This window comes from Acanthochromis polyacanthus, chromosome 10 (genome assembly GCF_021347895.1).
Source record: "Acanthochromis polyacanthus isolate Apoly-LR-REF ecotype Palm Island chromosome 10, KAUST_Apoly_ChrSc, whole genome shotgun sequence".
NCBI classification, from domain to species: domain Eukaryota; kingdom Metazoa; phylum Chordata; class Actinopteri; family Pomacentridae; genus Acanthochromis; species Acanthochromis polyacanthus.
Window position 1 is genome coordinate 36,573,698 of NC_067122.1, and position 21,213 is coordinate 36,594,910.

Genomic DNA, 21,213 nt, shown 5'->3' on the forward strand with positions numbered 1-21,213 from the left:
TGGAGCAGTAAAATTAATGGGGCAGGAATCATTATTAGCCTGACCCCAGATTCTCCAGCAATCATCGCTTGGAGGACAGCGCAGGCTTTACTGATAGATGACGATATAGCACCTTTAGCTGCAGCGCTGTAATGCTGAGATGGTCCTCAGAATAGCTCAACAGCACCTTCTGTGTCAGTCATTGACAGACTCCTTAATGATGAAACTACATGATTTGATCATTTGGCATTTTTGAAAGGACAAGGGCAATCAGCAGTGGTTTCAGCACTTCTATATTTGGAACCAGATCCTTGCAAAATGCCATGAAAGAGGAGGAGGAAAAAAGTGAAGACCAGTAGATTTTTATCCCCTTCCACTGACATTTCTTTTCTCCCTGAGCAACAAATTGTGAAGCAAATATTAATCATGAGCCAAGTTTGAATTATGCAAGATCTACAGCCTATAATTTAAGCATGACATTTCATCACCAAGTACAGACAAATGATGAACAATGGAAACACTGAGCAAGATCAATGTGAAATGTGGCCCTGTAATTTTATTGTACATCAGTTTGGAGGTTTGGTCAATAGACTTCCTCAGGCATAAAGAGGAATAGTGGAGTGATAGCGGGATAATAAATACATGTACAGTAGCTTTAAAGGCTGAACAATGAAAAAGAACTTCTATCTACTTTGCGAGACAGGGTGAAATTGCTTGTATTTGGAGCGCTAAATGATTGAATTAATAATTTAGGTTCACACAGAGGAAGAGCTTAATTAATTTTAGGTAGAATTAGTGGAGATCATGTTATATGTCACACAGCTGTGAGGATTCATAAGAAATTGCCGCGGTTGACTTTTAAATTACACTTATTTGTACTGTGATCATAAAGAAAAAAACGTTATAAAATTGCTTGGCCCGTGCAGCTTATGGGAAAATCAGTGAATTCAATTAATCAGCATCATCCACATGTCTTTTGTTTTTCTCCAAAATGCAGAAATCCTGGCGATGTCTGTGTGTGTGGTTTTGTTTTCCTATGCACACAGCCTCAGTCAATAACCAAATAATACTGTAATAACATGCAATGATCCATGGAGAGGTCTTATTGCCGAGGAGGGAATTCTAAGTGTCTGTGTGTGTGTGTGTGCGTGCATGTTGAGCACTTCACAACATTACAAATTAGTTTAACACCACCCCGATATTTGCTCTAATAGAGGGCCATGTAAGCACCATTTGATGATAATTGCTATATTGTGGTGGCCTTTATTCATAATCAGATTAGTTTGACAACTGAAACGGATGTTTTGGTTTCCAGCAAGTCACACACCCGTCAGGAACACTGAACCACTGTTAATCTTGAACGTGATGTGCTCATTATTTCACGATTAGCTGATTAATCAACAAAATAAATCAGAGAAGCTGAGTATACTGTGATGCTATCAGCTCAGTAAGGAAAAGTGGTGATTTGACCAAAATGTTAATATCAGGATCCAATGAAAATCCTAGTCCGTATATTTAGCGGGTATAATGTTTAACATCCTAGTTTATGTTGTTAGCATATTAACATTTGCCAACAAGAAAAGCACTCAGAGAGCTCAGTACCAAGGGTGCTCAGTCGCATCATTTCTGATGGATAAAAGCTTGAAAAAATACGTGGCAGAAATCACAGCAACATAGAATGTGTCCATTTAATATAAATGTACCCACCAATAAAATGACCTTGCGCTGAGCACAGACATGTGTTATGCATGTGTATGTTATGTATGGATACTGAATCCTGTGACCTAAATATGTGGCAAGCAGTGGGAATTGATGGAAATACCCCCACAATTTAATCAACTGTTCCTTGTATCATTTCTAAGTCCTGATAAGTCCGCAGCAGTCGATTTGTAGTAGGATCACAATCGTGATCGTCTGCAGGCAGCTGATGTAGTGTCCACTTGTTATCATAGATATAGTGACGCCTTTTCCTAATACACAAATCATATCACTACTAAAATCTAATCACTTGGTCCTTGTGGCATTTCTGACCTTTCCTGAAAATTTCATCCAAAACCGTTGGTCTGCTTTTGAGTGATGTTGCAGACAGACAGACAGACAGACAGACAGACAGACAGACAGACACCGATCGTCACATAACTCTGCTGAGACTCCGCCTCCTTGGTGGAGTAATTAGCACCAACCAATTCGTATTTAAGTATTCCTCCCATAAACCACAGTAATAGACACATTTAAAATTCTGACCCAATGATGGCGCTCAAGGAAAAAAGCCATTAGGACTTCTCTTTGGGTACCATCTGTACAAACTTTCATGGCAATACATCAAACAGTGCTGGAAGAAGTATTCAGATCCTTTACTCCATTGATTAAACTCACAAAAACACATATTTAGAAGTTCTTTCTATTAAAATAATCCCTTCCTGCCTTACAATTTTGATGGAACTTGTCTCCTTTTGATGGAACTTGTCTCCTTTAAAACTTGCAGATCTATGAAGTCACCGTCTCTCTCTCCACCAGTATCTCCAACTTCCTGCAGCTCGAGCACATCAGCTCTCCCCAGATTCTGCTCAAACACTATGAAACTACTCATCACAACACAGTGGCAAGTTGTAATATTGGGCTCATTCAGCTGTACATGTTCAACCTGGAAACTGATTCTGAAGAAGAAGAAGAATACAAAAACCCTGCAAGTTGACAGGATTGAATCTTTGCTTTTGTCATAGGTACACTGCAGTTTCAAGCCTTGACACTTGTGATACATTTTGTAGCTTATTAGGAAACCAACAATGTAAAAATATTCCATTATAAGTTTGAGTCCCATGTGAAAAGCCTTACAAGAGAGAAAGTACATGCATTAGCAGCAAAATGTTGCTAAATAATTAATTTATTAGTGTGTCAGCAGCAGGTTACTGCTGTAGCTGCTGTAGGTGGAGCTAGTTTGACTTACTTTATATATAGCTTTGTATACAGGGATAGCAGTTAAATCTGGGGCTCCAAACACGATGAATGAAAGAGGAAAGAAGAAAGAACACAAATATTTTTACAGTTCAGGGGCATTCTCTATAATTTTTTTGCTGAAATATTGGATCATTTGAACATTTAATGAAATGAAACCATGTGGGAAGTTTAGATGGAAAAGTCAATATTTGGTTGAGATGTTAACAATTTATAGACATCTGAAATCTGAGCCAGACTCCACTTTGGTTTAGTAAGAACTAAGAAGCTAAAAAAAGGTTGGAAACCATTGGCTTAATCTTAATAGGGCTTTTATTTATTGTGTAAAATCTTCATTTCAAAAGTAACTTAGGCTGTCAGATAAATGGACTGGAGCAGAAAGCACAATATTTCCCACTAGAGTTCAGATTTAGTAGAAGTATAAAGTACCATAAAATTGAAACACTCAAATTAATTAAGAGTACCTCAAAATTGTACTGAAGTAAAGTGCTTTAGTAAATGTCTAAGATTAGACTGTCCATCACTGATTAAATATTTGTTGAGATATTTCTGATAAAACCCACGTGGTGAACCAGTCCATCAGCTGTTGACCGATTCCGCCCATCTCAGTTTCTCAGAGGCTAGAATGAAATTTGTGTCTTTTGTCTAACCAACACTCCAAAAAAACGCTAAATTCTAAAAGAGGTTTAATTTACAATCATATATATAATTACAAAAATCAGCAAATCCTTGTGTTTCAGAAGCCATAAGCAGCAAGTGTTGGCCTTTATTTGTTTAAACAAGTTTCAAACCGTTATTCGTGTGTCAGAATAGTTTCTGATTAACTAGGTAATCCCCTCAGCTCTGAAAATACTCGCATCAGGCTGGAATTCCTTTGGGACCTCATCTGATTTATGCAACAGCTCCTCCTATCCCAATTAGATCAGTCTAGTGGTGACATAACTTCTGCTTTTACCTCTTGCATTCCCTCACTGACTCCGCGATCAATAGTCAGATGAGTCCTTTAAATTTGCAGCTAAAATGCTTTCCAAGGTAATAACGCCCACTTTAACTTTTCTTAGCTTCAAATAGGAGGAACCCAATCCCAAAAAGTCTATGTTTCACAAAATATGGTACACATTTAAAGGCATTAGAGGAGATTTAATTTCCTACGACTTTGAACGTAGCATGCGCATGCGCACATACAACCTCTCCCTCACCCCCCTCTAACCTCCCCCCTCTTAACATTTACGAAGAAACGCCCCCCTCCAGAAACTTGCGTAGGACTCGTGAAGTTGTCTTTTACGGCTGGGTCCCCCTGGATCTTTATCTGCCATTATGTAAAAAAAGATGAGCAAAACAAGTCGCCAGCTAACTACGAAGCTATACCAAAGCAACACATACACAAAACATGTAAGTCCAAGGCGTACGTAATCTACGTAACTAGACCTGAGCCGGAAGATTTTTGATTGACAGGAAAGGGAGCAAACCAAACGCCTCGGTCCGAGCGCAATGATTGGCTGATGTTTTTCAGGTCCTGCCATGTCCACAGTTATTTTTTTTTTATTTTTAATTTTTTTTTAGAAACCATACATACAAGTCTACTAAAGGTCAGTATATTCATTTTATGTGAATCAGACAAATTAAACAAAAAAAAAAAACATCCTCCATAATGCCTTTAAGGTATCTGACCTCAATTTAACTCTCTGCAATGGCTACAAATCATAGGTTTACTCTGGTAGTAGTAGTCCTGAGTTTACGATGACTAATCCTTAGGATTCTGTGCACCACAAGAACCTCAACTCAAACCTGACTGGAAGCTACTTCTCTGTATCCTTCATTTTTTTACACTCTAATAAAGTCGGAGAGGCATGAAAATACCAAAAAATGGAACAGGGCAAAGAATCAAGCCTTATTTACAAAAGATTCCTACAAGAAAGGACAGAATTGCATTCAAATAATCTTAACAGATGTAATTTCTGCGTGTACTCTCTCTCTCTCTCTCTCTCTCACACACACACACACACACACACACACAAACACCACACACCGTGGCGAGCCAAAGTTAGCTGTGAATAAATTAGCCCATCTCTTCTCCATCTCAGTCTCATGAATAAAAGATCTGGTGGCTGAAGAGGAACAGAAAACACATTTACAGAGAGGCAAAATGGAAAACAGAAGAGAAGGAGAGGATGAATACCTATATGTGTGTGTGAATGTGTGTTGGTGTGTGTGAATAGATCATCCCAAGTAGCTGCTAACAGCATAACGCTCTTTAACAGGATTAGAAGAGGGATTAGCTAATAGCTGACAGAGAGAATGAATACTGGAGAGAGAGAGGGAGAAAGACAGAGACAGGAAGTGATGGACACACAAAAATGAAAGACTAGAAACGATTAAAGCTCTATAAATTCTATATGTGATAATTACAAGGAGCAGTTCAGAGCAGAGAAAGTGCAGCGAGGTTGTAAAGGCAGTGCTAAAGGCGCTGAGTTGTATGAAGTAAAGCAGGTATGGAAAAAAAAACGCGAAATTGTTCACATGGCAAATAAATCAGCAGAAGAAAGTAGCAAGGTGTGCCAAAGCCGTTTTTCAAGTTTAGCAGCAGCGAGAGATAAAGTGGGGAAGAGCACGGAGGGAAAAGATTAGTTGGGAAGAAGCTGGAATGTTAAACTAGTAAACATGTTGTCCTCTATAAATGAAGCAGTGACCCAACCCCAACCCCTTTTATCTGAATTATTTTACCTTCAGTTACAGTCTCCCTGTTAAGCTAATGACTGTAATTAATGAGAGACACTGAAAACCTCAGTTCAGCGGTGCATTGCAGAGGAACTGCCTCCATAATAAACAGTTGCTCATCTCTGAATTCATCTCCAATGCCAAAGGTCGGAACAAATATAAGAAGTTTTATTGCTTTCTACGTTGCTAGGCTGATAAACTGTCATACAAGAAACAAAAAAAGTGCATCTAATCACAGACCTGCAGGTATTATCTGCCCTTTAATTGACTGCAAACAGGAATTTTCCTCAATCTTAAAAGTGTTCCATGAAGCTTTAATGTAAACAAACAAAAGTAAAATTAACATTTCGTGTTCGTCATCAAAACACCCGTGTATCTTTGTGAACAAATGAACATTAAGCAGATTTTTTGTCATCTTTTCACACCACTTCATAATGGTACAAAGTGATGACCCCTTCATAAAACGCGTATTCATAGCGTTATTATTGATGAAAACTCCACATGGTTGCTTTAACAGATGTTTGAGTGACCTAGCCTTACCCCTAACCTACTCATAAATTCCCCTAATGTTAACCACACTGTGTTTGCCTCAAACTCATACCGGTAAAAAATAAGAACATAAAGATAGCCGTCAGTGAAAGGGAACGCAATCCAGGGTTCTTAATGCAGCATATCCATAGATGATAAATAGATTTTCTGCCCACTAAAACTTTCTGCAAGAAAACTATTGTAAGAATTCTGCATCAGGTGTGAGTGAAGACTGTCCTAGATAATTTATGAGTCAATCCAAATATAGATTTAGTGCAACTCAGAAATTTTCAAACTTTTGTAATTTGACAATTATTTGTGCAGATAGACACATACTGATGAATACTGAGTCATATAAGTCATTTTTTTTCAGCAAGAATGTAAAAAAAAATCCCATTCTAGCTTTGTTGTATGTGAATATTTGCTGGTTTTCCAGTTGTTTTAATGTAACATGTATGTTTCTGACCATTTTTGAGACAAAACAAGATATTTCAGGATGCTAAGTTGGAGGAAGAAGACAAAGACAAAATGATGAAAATTACAGTCTTACCAATTTCCTATGATGGGATAATCTGCCTTACCAAGCTTTTGTTATCGTGACAGAAAAAAATAAACTTTTTGGTGGTAGTATAAACAAACTCGCACAAGCTTCCTCTACAGGACAAGACCAGGAGACAGAGGAGCCATATTGCTGATTTATCAGATTTTATATACAACCAAACGATATGGAGCTAACTCGAGTCTCCTGTGCCCCGCTGTGGCTCTGACACACACAAAAAATGTTTGTCCTACTTGATTAGTAATCCTGATCAAGACCAAGACGTTGTTCATCAACCCATTGTCGTTCCCAGGGGTTCAAATGCTGCTGGTGTCTCACAGATATGCAGATGGTGTCATGTCCTCTACCTGCAGCAGCATTACACACTGATAGTCGTATTCAAGATTTTCCAGTGTAAAACTTGTACATAAAGAGTCTGGAGGGGTGGTAGAGTGAGTCACATGGATTTTAAGCCTCACTTTGAATTTATTTTTGGACTTAATGTTCATTTTCACTCGCTGTCTGGTTGAGTTTAGGCATCAAATCTCCTTGGTTTGGGTTTATAGAAAGACTATGGTAGGGTTAGAATACAGCAGGAGAAACTGCTCATTGCACAATGGAGACGACGCCAGCAGAGAACATTTGGTTACGGCTTCATGGTGTCAATTTCTGACATTGTAAGAATTCTATAGGTCAATTGCATCAGCCGGCATGTTGGAAAATGCAGCTGCGGGGTACCAAGTGCATTAAAATGTGGCGCCAAGGGGTCATGACAAAGCGTCTGCATGTGACCAGCTGGGAATAAGACCAGGCTCCGCTCGCTCTTCCAGTTCAAGGCCAGAAAAAACAACCCATTTTCTTATTTCTATCACATCACTGTATTTTTAAAACTGGAACATGGATAATTCCCGTGATGTCTGAAATCTCACCCCTCACACAGAGGCCAGCCACAGTGATTCAGGCTCTCTCCTCTCACACACATCTTGACCTCACCTCAGCACCATTAATTAGCCGGAAACAATTAGTTGGAGTGTAGAGCACCCTGGATTGGATTCATTATCAGAACAACCTCTCATTTGCTTCCGCTTCCCCCTGAACCAGCGAGCGGCATCTTTGGGAGAATCCCCTCGTGTCCTCTGCGTTCAGACACAGCAGCAGTTAAACACATTCTGTCAAGATTCAAAGCCAGTCTGTCTCAAGGTCGATACACTTGGCGGCATAACCAAGTGTTGAAGTGCCTGGCGGTAGCAAATGAGAGTTAACAAACCAAAATCAATTTTATACACAGGGGCAGGAGAGTGGCCATGGACTTCATGCATGGCTAGTTCGCTTTCCGCTGAAAGAAGAGACAAAAGGATGGCATCTAAAGCACCTCCAAGCAGAGCAGAACAGAACCTTATGCCTGAGGACATAACACGTTTGGCCTCGGGGGAAAAGAGCACGAAGAGGAAATGTGTACATCATCGGCTTTGTCACCCACAAAAACAGCAGTAAATGGGATGAAAAATGTTTGGATAATTGTTGGTTGGCCATAACAATTCCTCTCAATTGATTGCTCGCACGCGGCAAAATTGTTTCATACGAGCCTAAATCACAACACAGGGGCTGCTTTGCAGGAGAGTGGCACTTCCTCACTGATTAAGATGTTGTAAATTCACTCCATTTCCCCAAATGAAATTCCCGTGTCAGGTATGTCCACTTCTCCTCCTGCAGAGATCAATCAAAACTTAACAGCGGAATATAAAACTGTCGCCTCAACAGCACAGAGAGAGCACTCTGCAGAGGAAGAATCACAGCTCTGTCGGGTTGTAAAGATCAGCGTGTGCAGCTCACTGACGTTAGCAGAGAGGCCTGCGTTAGCTTCAGTCCTTAGATTTAAACTGATAAGGAGTTGCCTTTTAACTTATAATTGTGAAACAGATTATTGAATAAGATTTAAAGTATTAAATGAATACTTCATGGGTGTATAATTCACCTTCTTTATGAAATTTAAGCACATTTAAGACGTGATTTGCAATATTGGTGGCTTCATCAATCTGAATGTCATTCAGACATAGATTTACGTTAATGTTCCTCACGGCTTCATTCAGAAATAAGCCTTATTTGATATTTGCCATAAACACGAGATTGCTGGTAGAAGAAGAAGAAAACAGTGAACCACATGATATGGTGGAATTAATGTCATTAAACAGTTTTCCAAAAAAATGGGAAGAGCAAAGCTGTGTCCTCTTTTCTATTTTTCATATTTTCAGAACATTGTCAGCCTTGATTGAACATCTCACTCTACCTCATATTATCAGGAAAAGACAAATTCTTTTTACTGTTTTCCACCATTCAGTTTGTCCTCTTGGTCAGCAGTAATAGCTGGCTAAATATCTCGCTCAGGGGTCGGAAACCCGCGGCTCCGGAGCCGCATGCGGCTCTTTCATCCCTCTGTTGTGGCTCCCTGTAGCTTTGGAAAATAAATAATCAGCAGGCTATTTCATTAAAATTTCTTTTATTTTAGTTTGTTAGTTTTTAAAATTTAATTCTAAATTTGAAGATTACTGTGATCTTGTAACATCAAAATACAACGTCTTCATTTTCGTCTGTCAAAATATGCGTCCCAGCCGTCAATCTCCGACACTCGCTGACCTGCAGGTATTCTTTTGGAATCCTGTTGATCTTTGGATCCCAGTGTTTGCTCTACAGTCATTCAGCAGCGGTGGGCCACCATTCCTACATCCTAGCCGTCGCTCCTTCAAATTTCTTTCTTTTTTTATTGTTGCAAATACACCACCGTCGCAAATACACCACAGCAGAGTCCTGCATTGTGTCGAGTACTCGTCGAGTACTAAGGTAAACTACAGATAATTGTCTTCCTCAGTATCTACTCTTTGATATGTCAGGTTAATATGACGTTACTCGCGAGAACATGGCTCGATGTCACGTCCAGCATCCAGGCAGCAGGTCAGAGACTCAGAGGAGTGTCGTCTTGGAAAATAGGGCAGCGACTTACCGGAGAAAAGTTTTAGCTTAAGATAAACAGATAAATAGATTTTACAAGTTAAATAGACATTTCGCAAATTATTGATTTCCAGCTAACATTACGTAACATATGAGGTCCAGGAGCAAAAATGACATTAACCAAGTAAGATAAATATTAGTGGTAGGACACAATTAAAAAAATGAATCTATCTAATTAGAGGCTTTGTAATTAATTAATCATGACTGATTAACAAGGGCATAGAGGTAAAAAAGCGATATATGCAGTGTTGTCTTCATTTTAAATGCCAAAAGGCATCCTGGTGTTTTCTTTTCTTTGGGAAACGGGTCGAAATGGCTCTTTGAGTGTTAAAGGTTGCCGACCCCTGATCCAGCTTCTACTGCTGAGAAAAAGCTAACATTAGCATGGATTAGCAACCCTGTTACTGTGGTTAGAAGAGTTAGAAAACAGCATATAAAACATGGAATAAAAGATTTACCATTGATGTGCAAGCAGAGCCAATCAAGCCTTTGATTGACAAATATGTAAAGAGAAGGTTTATTTTTCAAAAATGTTGAAGCCCAAATGTCTTCCAAACCTGGAATGGCCCCTGTATCTCACTTCCCTTTTTAATTATGCACAAAAACAGAACAGTAAAAATGTTGATTAAAAAAACCCACGATACTTTAGTCACGCAGACATGACAAAACACACTGACAAGCAAGTAAGAAATCCTTTTACACATGATCAATTTTTGAATTATCAAAGTGCTCTTACTTTGTAGGGTTCTCCAAACAGGTTGAATCCAGTAGAGAACAGGTCTTCATCCTGTTGGACCTCCTGGTTCCTCCTCTCCCACTCCCTCCTCTTCAGGACGCTGCGCTCTGACTCCAGATGACTGAAAAGACACACAGAGAAAAGCTCGTTAGCATCTATGACTGAGGCTGCCACCGATGAAACCCAGTGGTTTTTAATGAGTATTGCTAACAAGTCCTTTTTGGAACTGCAAAGAACATTGGCTGAAAATTCCTTCTCCTGCAGTGTCATTAGTTGGGTGGCTGGTAAAGGAAAATAACAGGGTAAGTCATGCCATTGCGCCATCTGAAAATGACTCAAATTCCTCATAAACAAGGAGGAAAGAGAAAAATGAGAGAAAAACTAAATCCTGGCATGAGTGACAGTGAAGTGACAGCAAGAAGCGGAGGTTTCTGCAAAGAAGAACTCAACACAGGGATGAGAGCTGGAGGTAAAAATATCCAGCTTGGCAAAACTTAATGCAGCTAAATAGTTTGTTTAGGATTACTCATGAAATTTTGAGCTGGAGAATTTATTACGCCGGGCTCTCTGGACACAATGCTGTTTGCTATTTGCCTCACTTCCAACACAGGCCTGCTGTCTTCCTCTAAAAGTAATATCCTGATGATCCTGTCCTATTTAAATACGTAAAGTGTGTCATAAGTGTTCGTATAGACTGTTTCAAAGATGAGGAATGTTTTCTGTCTCTTTAAATCAGCTCACTGGGTTTAAGTGATTATTTTTATTCTGGACTTCTCAATGAATTCCAGTAATCTTCACTTTGATTTGCACAGGCTTTGATCTTCAAACTCCCATAAAATGCTTATCTCATACTATCACTGACACGTGAATGTATGTCATCTGAACTTTCTCTGAGCTATCGGACTTGACTTTGGTGGTGTGGTTTGTGCAAAGTATATGCAGGAAACAGTTTGATTCATAAGGAGAACACGTATTCTGGTCAGCCAAGGTCAATACGCTTGAAAATTCATGAGGAATAGTTCAGCAAGATTGTCTCATTTTAAAGTTCCTCTTCCTATTTACTGCAAAATGTTTGATGAATCATTGAAATATGGAGGAACGAGACTGTAAGATCCACACGCTGCTAGCTTGGCTTTGTTTCAACTTAAAGGTATCCCTACCAACAACAATGAACATGACAAAAATCGGCTTTAAGGGAAGTTATGGAGTATAAATATCTTTTTTCATGATAAATACGTTTTCTTATTCACTCAGTACAGCACTGCACTGGACTTTTAGTTTATTTACTGACACCTAAACACTTGAATATGAGTTTAGCATTTACAATGTGCAGCTCTCTCTCACCGATGGACCCTAACAGCAGCTCACTAAGCCGTTTGGTTGTGGCCATTACTTGCGATTGACTAGCAGCTGAACAGAGAACGACTGCATCAGCTGTTCTCAGTCTATAGTGAGTCTGAATGGGTAGAGCATGGTAGAAATTATCACAACAGTTTGGAATGAAATAGAAGCATTTTCTCAAGCATCTGCAAAAATTTCAAGAAGTATGAATCATTATTGACATGGCATTGTAGTGAGAAAGTCATTATAAAACTAAATTTGGCCTACATACAAATAATTTTGGATTTTATGTACATGTAATACACCCTAAAACACATCCAATTATTTGTACATAGTGCATAGATTAAACAAATAAACTCTAGAGGTGCTGGTATATGCCTTTTTTAACTTTACACATTGAGCTCCAGCTAAATGTGTCTCCATTCTTCCAATCGTTTCGCAGAGCTAATCTAATTATCACCGGCTGGCTCCAGCTCAATACTTTCTGAAAGAAATCATTATTTCATTTCTTTCTGAAAGTATTGTACTTTCTGTAAGTATTCTCTCTGAAAGCATTGAGCTGGAGTCAAGAATATCTAACTATTCCTTTGTACAGCCTGTGTTGTATTTGTGAATGGCATTAGGGTTGACAGAGATTGAAATAAGTCCCCCAGTAAACAATGAAATTAAATAAATGAAACAATCAAGTATCATCACACGCCCACACATAAATTACCGAAGCACAAGGATTAAACCGTCAGCTTCTACTACATTAGCAGTCAGAGCTCAAAAACCTTTTCATAGCTTTCTATTTTTAGTAATGGTAATATGATGTAACGTATGCCATTAGCTGGGTAGCTTTACTCATGAGTGCATTCATTTTTAACATAGGCGACCCGGTGGGACCTGAAGTCCTCATCCAGGCAGTGTTTATGACATGTTGTCCACTGAGCCACTTGAAAGGACGCGTGCATGTAGATAGTTCCACATCCCGATAAGCCACGCTTTTAGTCTTCCAACCTTCCTACATTACTGCTAGTAGTTCACTACATTACTGCTAGTAGTTCACTATTGCTTGATTCTTGCGATTTCAAATATTAAAACCTTTAAAATACGACACAGCTGACAGTAAACAATGATATGATGAGTGGAAGTGAGGGAGTCCGTTCTCTGGGGAACACAGAAAATGGTGAACCCCAGGCTTTTGGAACATTTTACTTACATAACTGTGTATTTTTAGCCAAAAACCCCTTTTACTGCACAGTTACAGATTCAACCTGCCCTCCTAAATTTTTTCAGTTACCAGCCTCCACTGAGAAATCTGCAAGCTGGCAGCCAAATTCGGCGGCACAAAGTAACATGAGCACGATTGCATGTTACGCACGAGGCTGTGGCCTGCTGACCCAGGAAAGGCCATCCTGCTTTAACCACTTCCACTGCTCAGAAATGAGACAGGCCAGCTAATTAGCGATCAACACAATTAAGAGACTTCTTCTCCACCAGACCTTGCCTTCAACATTTAATCTATCAGCAAGATGTGAGTGGGAGGGAGAAAGAGCGGAGAGGCAAGGAAGAAAAAAAATCAGAGACCCAAGGGAGGAAAAAAGACCCAGTTTCAGGGCAACAGACAGTTTCTTTAAAAGGAAAGAAAAATAACAGAATGATGAAAGACAGAGTGGAGGGATGGGGAGAGGAAGGTAAAATACGGGAAAGGGAGGAGCAAACAGTGAGGAAGAGCAGCGGGAATTCCAGGCAGAATGATTGACAGGTGAGGTGTTTCTGTGTATGTGCGTGTAGGTTACAGCAGTGTACGTAGGTGTGATCACTGCATGTGCTGGGACTGCCGGCTGACGTGCATTGTCTGTCAGAGCAGAAAGATAACTGACAGAGCTGTCAGCACGACAAACACACACATGTATACAACATTCACCCACACACACACACACACACATACACATATACACAACGCTGCAGCCCCATGTGACAGATCACTGTCTCCGTCGCCGTCTGTCGCGTGCAAGACATTCACACAGAGGGAATCAGGTCAGACGAGGTAATTAACACATCCAGGGTTTATTTCCCAGCATGCACCAGGAGCAGGAAATGGCCCTCAACCTGTCACATGCAGGTGAGGGCTTTGTCACTGAACTGGGCTTATTTTTTTATTTGCAGGTTTTTGAACTGCAGCGCTGTGGTCAGCAAGGTCAGGAAGGAACTTGTAGGAAAGAGAATTGCTGCACAAGGTCACTCTGGAGGTGTGCAAAACTGTTAATTCAAAGTCAGAACTGTGTTAAGGTGAATAAAATGCTATATATCTACACTACCATTCAAAAGTTTGGGGTCACCCAAACAGTTTCATGTTTTCCATGAAAACTCACTTTTATCCATGTGCTAACATAACTGCACAAAGGTTTTCTAACCATCAATGAGCCTTTCAACACCATTAGCTAACACAATGTAGCATTAGAACACAGGAGTGATGGTTGCTGGAAATGTTCCTCTGTACCCCTATGGAGATATTCCATTAAAAATCAGCCGTTTCCAGCTGGAATAGTCATTTAACACATTACCAATGTCTACACTGGATCTGATTAATTTAATGTGATCTTCATTGAAAAAGAAATGCATTTCTTTCAAAAATAAGGACATTTCTAAATGACCCCAAACTTTTGGACGGTAGTGTATATCTATTATGTTTGTTCTGACTTGTGTGTGCATCTTTTTAATACGTTAATTGTGTAAAAGCTTAAATGTAGTCCCAGGTTTGGGGTACAGAGTTAGCAACAGACAGTACTGAACAATGAATTGATTCCAAACCAGTTTAAATCTATGCAACTGGCAAGTCGCAAGTTTTGCAATTTAGGACAGCTAGTTGTCCAAGTGGAAGCTAGTAAGCATTACTTCCAAGCAATTAGCATCGCTTACTAGCTTCTACTGCACATAAAATAATTTTTAAAAAAGCTACAAAATCAATGCTGTTTGTACTTATTGAAAGAAAACACACACAGAGAAATACATGACCAGCATCCATGGCCTATACAGGTTCACTGTAAGATCAAATGTTAACTCCTGAATACTGGCTTTGGCTGCTTTGTTTCCATAAAATTTCTACAAGCCGTTTTATTCACTCGAGAAAAAAAAAAGTCATCTCACTTTGGTTTATATTCCCTTAAATGACAGTGTGGAAAATTAGAATTTCCGCTCAGGTTTGAACTATAAATATTTTGATCTCTGTATTTATATTCCGTTTTTGATTGAATCACAGAAGTGACAGCGTCCTGTTGTAAATATTGTCTGCACTGGTCATAGATAACAGTAAAATATTTCAAAGAATGAAACGAAGAAGGAAAAAAGGAATGGAAGGCAGACAGATGATGGACACACAGATGGATTGGATTGGTGGGGATTAATAGCGGTGGTGATATCAGCAGTGTGCAAACTGTCGATGTTGATATTTTCCGTGAATGAAAATGTAGCGGCAGCAGCTTTCTTTCCTACCACTCCGCTTTTCTTTCTGTGTGTGTCCTGAAGTAATGCTGATAGTCAGAGTAAGCTCTGGGAATTTAATCTCAGCAGAGCTATGCTGTGCTCCCCTGATAACTAAATGCACACACACACAGAGTCCAATGTCTCTAACTGAGCCTCATCACCCTCTCATTTACTTTCACTGCACAGATTTTCAATACCAATCTGTGACTTCCTCAGCAATTTACCATAGTGCCTTTTAGCAAGGCACTGAACCTGCAACTTCCTGGTGGAAATGCAAATTCCTTGATGAACAATTTGTATCTCAGGGGTCATAACAGAAAAAAGGTCCATTAGATAGAAACTGAAGCTGACAGATTACACCACAATTTATACGTTCAGATGGCAAAAATGCCATGGAACTGTGCTTCAATGCCAGCGTTTGGTTTTATTTATTATATTTGTTCACATTATATTAACTGGAACCCTTACATTTAAGGCCAGTAAAAACCCAGCAGCGCTTCCAACACACCATACAGCAGCCAGATGTTGAAACTGGTCAGTGGTTTGAGCCGAACACGAGCTGACGGTTCTGTGTTCTGTCGTCAGCGGGAAGAAAGGCTCCGGCCTGCGTATGTCATCAAGAGAGTTTCTGGAGCTGCTTCATTGAAAATCAACTGGAGCCTGACTTTGCGGACTCATGCTGCATTTGTGTCTTATGGGAATAGCTGTCAGAGCAGTTCAAGGCAGCCGTTTGGAAATATATTCTAACTCATTTGAAGCCATCATAACATTCTCAGGAAGGCTTTCTGTACATTCTGGTCATTTGCAATCAGCTTTTTGCTACCGTCAGATGTTGCTGTGGCATTTTACTGTTATAGTTTGAATTATATCCTTCCTCATGAGATGAAATGCATTGGTTTAAACTGAAATGAATGCATCATTTATTCATAGTTTTGCGGTCAGAATCGTGCTTTGTCGGATACAGAGTGTAGTTTGTCCATTATTGGATCTATTTGAAGCAGAATATCTACAATACTGGACAGTGATTGGCTGACAGCATACAGCAGCTCTACTAATTTACATGAGGGTCACGCATGACAGGCAATCTTCTGGCTTATGTACAACAGAGATTTACTGACACTGTAAACAAATGAAAACATGACGTAGCATACAGTTAGCTCAGCAGAACACTGACACTGTGCGTGTATTGGCATCAGCTGCTTCATTCATGCGTCACCATCACTGCCTCATTAACTGTGTGCACCGGCTGACACTGATAAGCTGTCTTTCTACTTGAGACTCCTTCACCAATTCTTAACAGTTTGCTGAAACTTATTCCACCACCCCAACCATGCTCTTATGAGGCACTTTTGTGTTGTTGATTTAACATTCAAAATCAATCTCTGTACATCATGAGTCTTTAACAGAAATGATCTCCAGTTAGTTTAGGACCAGGATGTATAATTCAGTGGCATCTACCATTGGGGTTACAACCAGCTAAATACCTTTCCGTATCCCTCTCTTTCAGAACATACAGTCAGTGGTTCCAGCATTTGGTTTGTTGTGGAGTAATAGAGACTTGCCACGTAAAGAAATCACTTTGAGAATTCTATCAGCTAAAAATGCTGACTGTATAACACATTCATTCTTGCCACAAAAAGCCAAACCAGGAAACATCCAGCCAGCTGTGTTGTAACATTGACGCAAGAGTCGTGTTGGGAAAGTGGGCTCATGTGTAGAAGTATAACTTGATAATCGCAATTGACCAATTATGTGAAGACTTAGCCTACACTGTCCTTTTTGGTGACCGATCCTAACCAGACAGTAGCTGAACTGCAGAGAACTGACTGAATTATCACAGTGGAAAATGGATCAACAGTTTCTGTGACAGGTTCAATGTCCTGAGTTCACACAGGAAGTACATCCTCTGTTGGGCCTTCCTGTATTACATCTATGTTGAGTAAGTATCTTAAGCTCCTGTAAGATTGTGGATCCCAGAAAGCCTGAGGTTTTCACAGCAGACTGTTTATAAAAAAAGAAAAAGAAAAAAAAAAGATCTTTTTAAACTTTAATTTGGGATTTTTCAAAGTCATCCAGACACTGACCTTTCAGACCTGGACTTGTTAGCCCCCCCCTCCCAAAAAAAAAAAAAAAAAAAAAAACTGCCCCAGTGGAAACCCAAGGTGCCAGCTGAGTAGCAAGTTTTGCTATAGAAGATCCAGACAGAATCCCAATCAAAGTTTGGAAAGCAAATACACCATGAGTTAACTGTAAAGTTCCATCTCGTCATCCATATTTTTGCATTGGGTCATGGTGGCAGTAAGCTAACAGGGTATTGCAGAGGTCTCTGTCCCAGCAACACTTCAGTTCCTCCTAAAGGAGGAAAAAAACATTCCTCGGCCAAATGAGATATGTAAACCCAAGTTCAGGTCTACTCAGAGTTGGACGTGCCCAGAAAACCCCAAAATGAAGTCACACAGGAGTCAGAATTGTGTAAAATACAACTTTACTGACATGGTTACTTTTTAAAGTAACTTTAAAATCACTGAGAGCACACTTCTCAACCAAGGCCAATGCAGTATCTCACCAAAAAGAAAGAAACTTTAAAGATCCCGATCTGCACCAGAATTTAATTGGCCATGCTCCACCTGTCCACCAGCTTTCTGTGTAAACCTTCTTACAGACAAGCAGACAGATGGACAAAGACCCAATCCCACAGTCTCCAAATTCACAGACTTCGAGGTTGTTTCTGCAAAATACACACAAACCAAAGAGAGAATGATGCAGGAAGAAATCTGCTAGGAAGTTTATCTGTGAGTGACAGCATCTGGCTGCTCGCTGTTGTGGTTATTTATTAGACATTTGCAGAGTTGCTTGCATTTTCAGTCAAATATAGGATTTACAGATGTTCATGGCTTTCCTGACTTTTGGTGATTGCTAAAATGTATAAACACATGGAAAGAGAGTCCAAATTCACTTCTTATTTTTAATGGAGACGTGTGATTTATGAGCGACATGTGCTGTCACAATGGAGCATCCCACTCTTCCTTTTTAAATCATTTAGAGGCCTCATGAACTCAAACACTACAGCTGCAACATCAGTTGAGACTTTCAGGGTTTAGTGGGGAGGTTAGGATTGGACCAATGAAATGATACTGAAAAAAAACCTAACCCTTACTTTTTTCTGATCAGAAAATATAACCTGTTACAGGGAGCTCTGGAGAACCCAAACACAGACAAAGGGAGACTGGCAGGTTGGTGAATAATTTAAGGGATTTTATTAAACCAAAGTCTAAACTAATACGTAAACAGAGAGCTGAAGTGGGGAGGCAAAACAAAAACCAAACTACACTAAATTCTACAAGCTAAGGAATGCAAGAATAACTTTAACAGAACAGAGCTAAGGAGAGGTACTCACACTATCGGGAAACTGACAACCAAAATCCAAGAGAGGACAGGAATGGTAAATGGTTGTATTTATATAGCGCTTTATATGATATATCACATTTACCCATTCACACACTGATGGCAGAAGCTGCCATGCACGGCGCTAACCACGACGCACCAGGAGCAATTAGGGGTTAGGTGTCTTGCTCAGGGACACCTCGACATGAGCACGACGGGCCGAGAATCGAACCGGCAACCTTCCAGTTACAAGACGGCCACTCTACCCACTGAGCCATGCCGCCCCCACAGGAACACAACAGAGTCCAAAAGGGAGAAATCCAGGAGGGAGGAGAGCTGAAGAGTCAATGAGCTGAAAGTCCAGAGGTGGCACGTTAGATGGAGAACAGCATCTATGATCTGACACAGACTGAGCGACTGAGCAGGGTTAAAATAGTGAAGAGAGCTTGTGGACAGGTGAGCTGAGTTTACAGATTACTGCAGCTGACAGTCATTGGGGTAATTAGCAGCAGAGTGCAGGTAGAGCAGGAGGGCGAGTGGCAGCGAGAGAGAGAGACATGAGGGAGAGGTGACAGACAGGGAACCAAAAAGGCAGGACAAAACCGAGACAGATCAGGAAACAAGAAAGGAGGAAAAAGAGGAAGAAAGACAAGGGCCAGAGAAAGATCCTAACACAACCCCTATCTGTAAATCAAAAGCCCTGATATAATCTCAACTATGAATAGAAACTTCCTCTGCAGATATCATGGAATAATTCAAAGCTAACAAAGACCCAGCAATTCCTAGTTACAGGTGCTTACACACTCATGAAAGCATAACTATGAATACTACATTACATGTCTACTAATAGTTACCCTTATAATGCACACACTCAACCCAATCTCCACAATATTTGGTTCTAATACACCTAAACTGCATTATCAAATATGTTTTGAGGGTAATTTATTTAGGAAATAAGCATACTTTTGCAACCTGTGACGTGGTGGGGAAGGCAGCCACTTGGAAAAGACGATGAAGTTGGAGTTTTGTGGCAGGAGGGTTGGATGGTGAGTTTGCATCCCGCGATGGAGAAGAGATCATCAGTCTCTGGATTATGTTTTGCCACCGTTTACTTTCAGTTTTCATTTACTTTCTGGTTTGGTTTAGATCAAAAAACGACATGGTTAGATTACAAAACTAACACTTTTATATATTTGAAGCCTGGTTAGGTTTACGTACCCAAATTACTTGATTAGGGATGGGGAAAATATCATGAATGGGTTCAAATACAACCCTTATACCACCTTTCACCACATATTTGAAGCTTCTCCTTTATGTCCTGCCCAGTTGCATATATGATTAGTTGGCTGAAAAGAATTGACAGTGAAGACATTAACACATAGCAAATGTAAGTTGGTTAGAAATGTATTTGTGATACGCTACAAACTAATGTGATTGGGCATTATTTTCAACATAACTGAGAATGCAGTTTAGTTGTACGGGAATGTAATTTAGTGTAGACTGTGTGTTGACACACCGTCCTCACTATTCTCTCATCACCTCGGCGGCACTGGTTAAAGCCGACACTGGAACTCTGAGATGTGTTCAGCTTTGTCTTGTGAATTACAACAGAAGTGAGTGCCGGAGTTTTTGTTCCACAAAGTGTAAAATCCCCCTGTCACTGAGCACAATGGAGCTTTGTTCGTGTTCACAGAACTGCCGAACGAGATGGCAAAACCGATGGGAGAATCTGTTTTTATTTTACTTCAAAGATGAACCCACGCTTATATTAGCGACACCTCTGCCAATAATGAAGTCATTACGACAATTTGCTTTAAAATAAATCGTCCCGTTAATCTATAGCTTTTAGAAACGCTGCTCATAATTACACCTTCAGCTCAAGTGGCGTTATAAAAACCCTTCATATTTTCCTCTTTGTGTTTCATTTAACCTGCATTTAACCAGCTCAATTAGGAATAAACCTTGAATGCGTTTGCGGCGTGTGTTTGTGTGGGAGCCGGTGAGGGGATGAGGGGGTAGAGGGAGTGTTTTGGAATGACAGGGAGAAGTGAGGGGGATAATGAGAGGAGGAGGAAGAGGAGGAGAGGGGGAAGGAGAGAGGAATAGCTGTCAGGCAGCAGACAAAAGCTTTGTTTGAAGTGTCAGTTCAACAACGCATTTTGTGTGCGTGTGTGTGTGTGTTTTCAGGTTTGTGTGCTCATTCAGACGGCATTAGACATCAGAGAAATATCAGCAGGCATTCCTGGATAGACAGAGGAGAAGAAGAAGAGGATCCAGAATGCCATCAGTGTGAAAATATACAGCTTTTAGGTGCCTGTATGTGGATGGATTGGAGGAAGCAGGATAGCAGAAATGACTGCTTTTTGCATGTTTGTGTGTGTTTGACATGAGAGCAGGTATAATAATGAGACACAGCCTTCAAACACATTGCTACCTTCCAGCTTTGTTTTCATGCACATCACACAAACCTGTGTATTTGACACTGATGGATAGATAACAGACTGAGAGCGAGGACAGAGCAGCAACAACAGAGGACTTTGCTGCTTTGAGTTTTTTTGTG

General features: G+C 40.1%; 1 protein-coding gene across 2 annotated transcripts in view; it reads right to left on the minus strand.

The window, feature by feature from the left end:
- Nucleotides 1–21,213, minus strand: part of aff2 (AF4/FMR2 family, member 2) — a 241,069-nt gene that overhangs the window by 160,775 nt on the left and 59,081 nt on the right. For both annotated transcript variants that reach the window (XM_051954950.1, XM_051954949.1), the window contains exon 2: nucleotides 10,461–10,581. In XM_051954950.1, coding sequence (XP_051810910.1) covers nucleotides 10,461–10,581 — 121 coding nt within the window. The remainder of the gene's footprint in view (nucleotides 1–10,460; nucleotides 10,582–21,213) is intronic.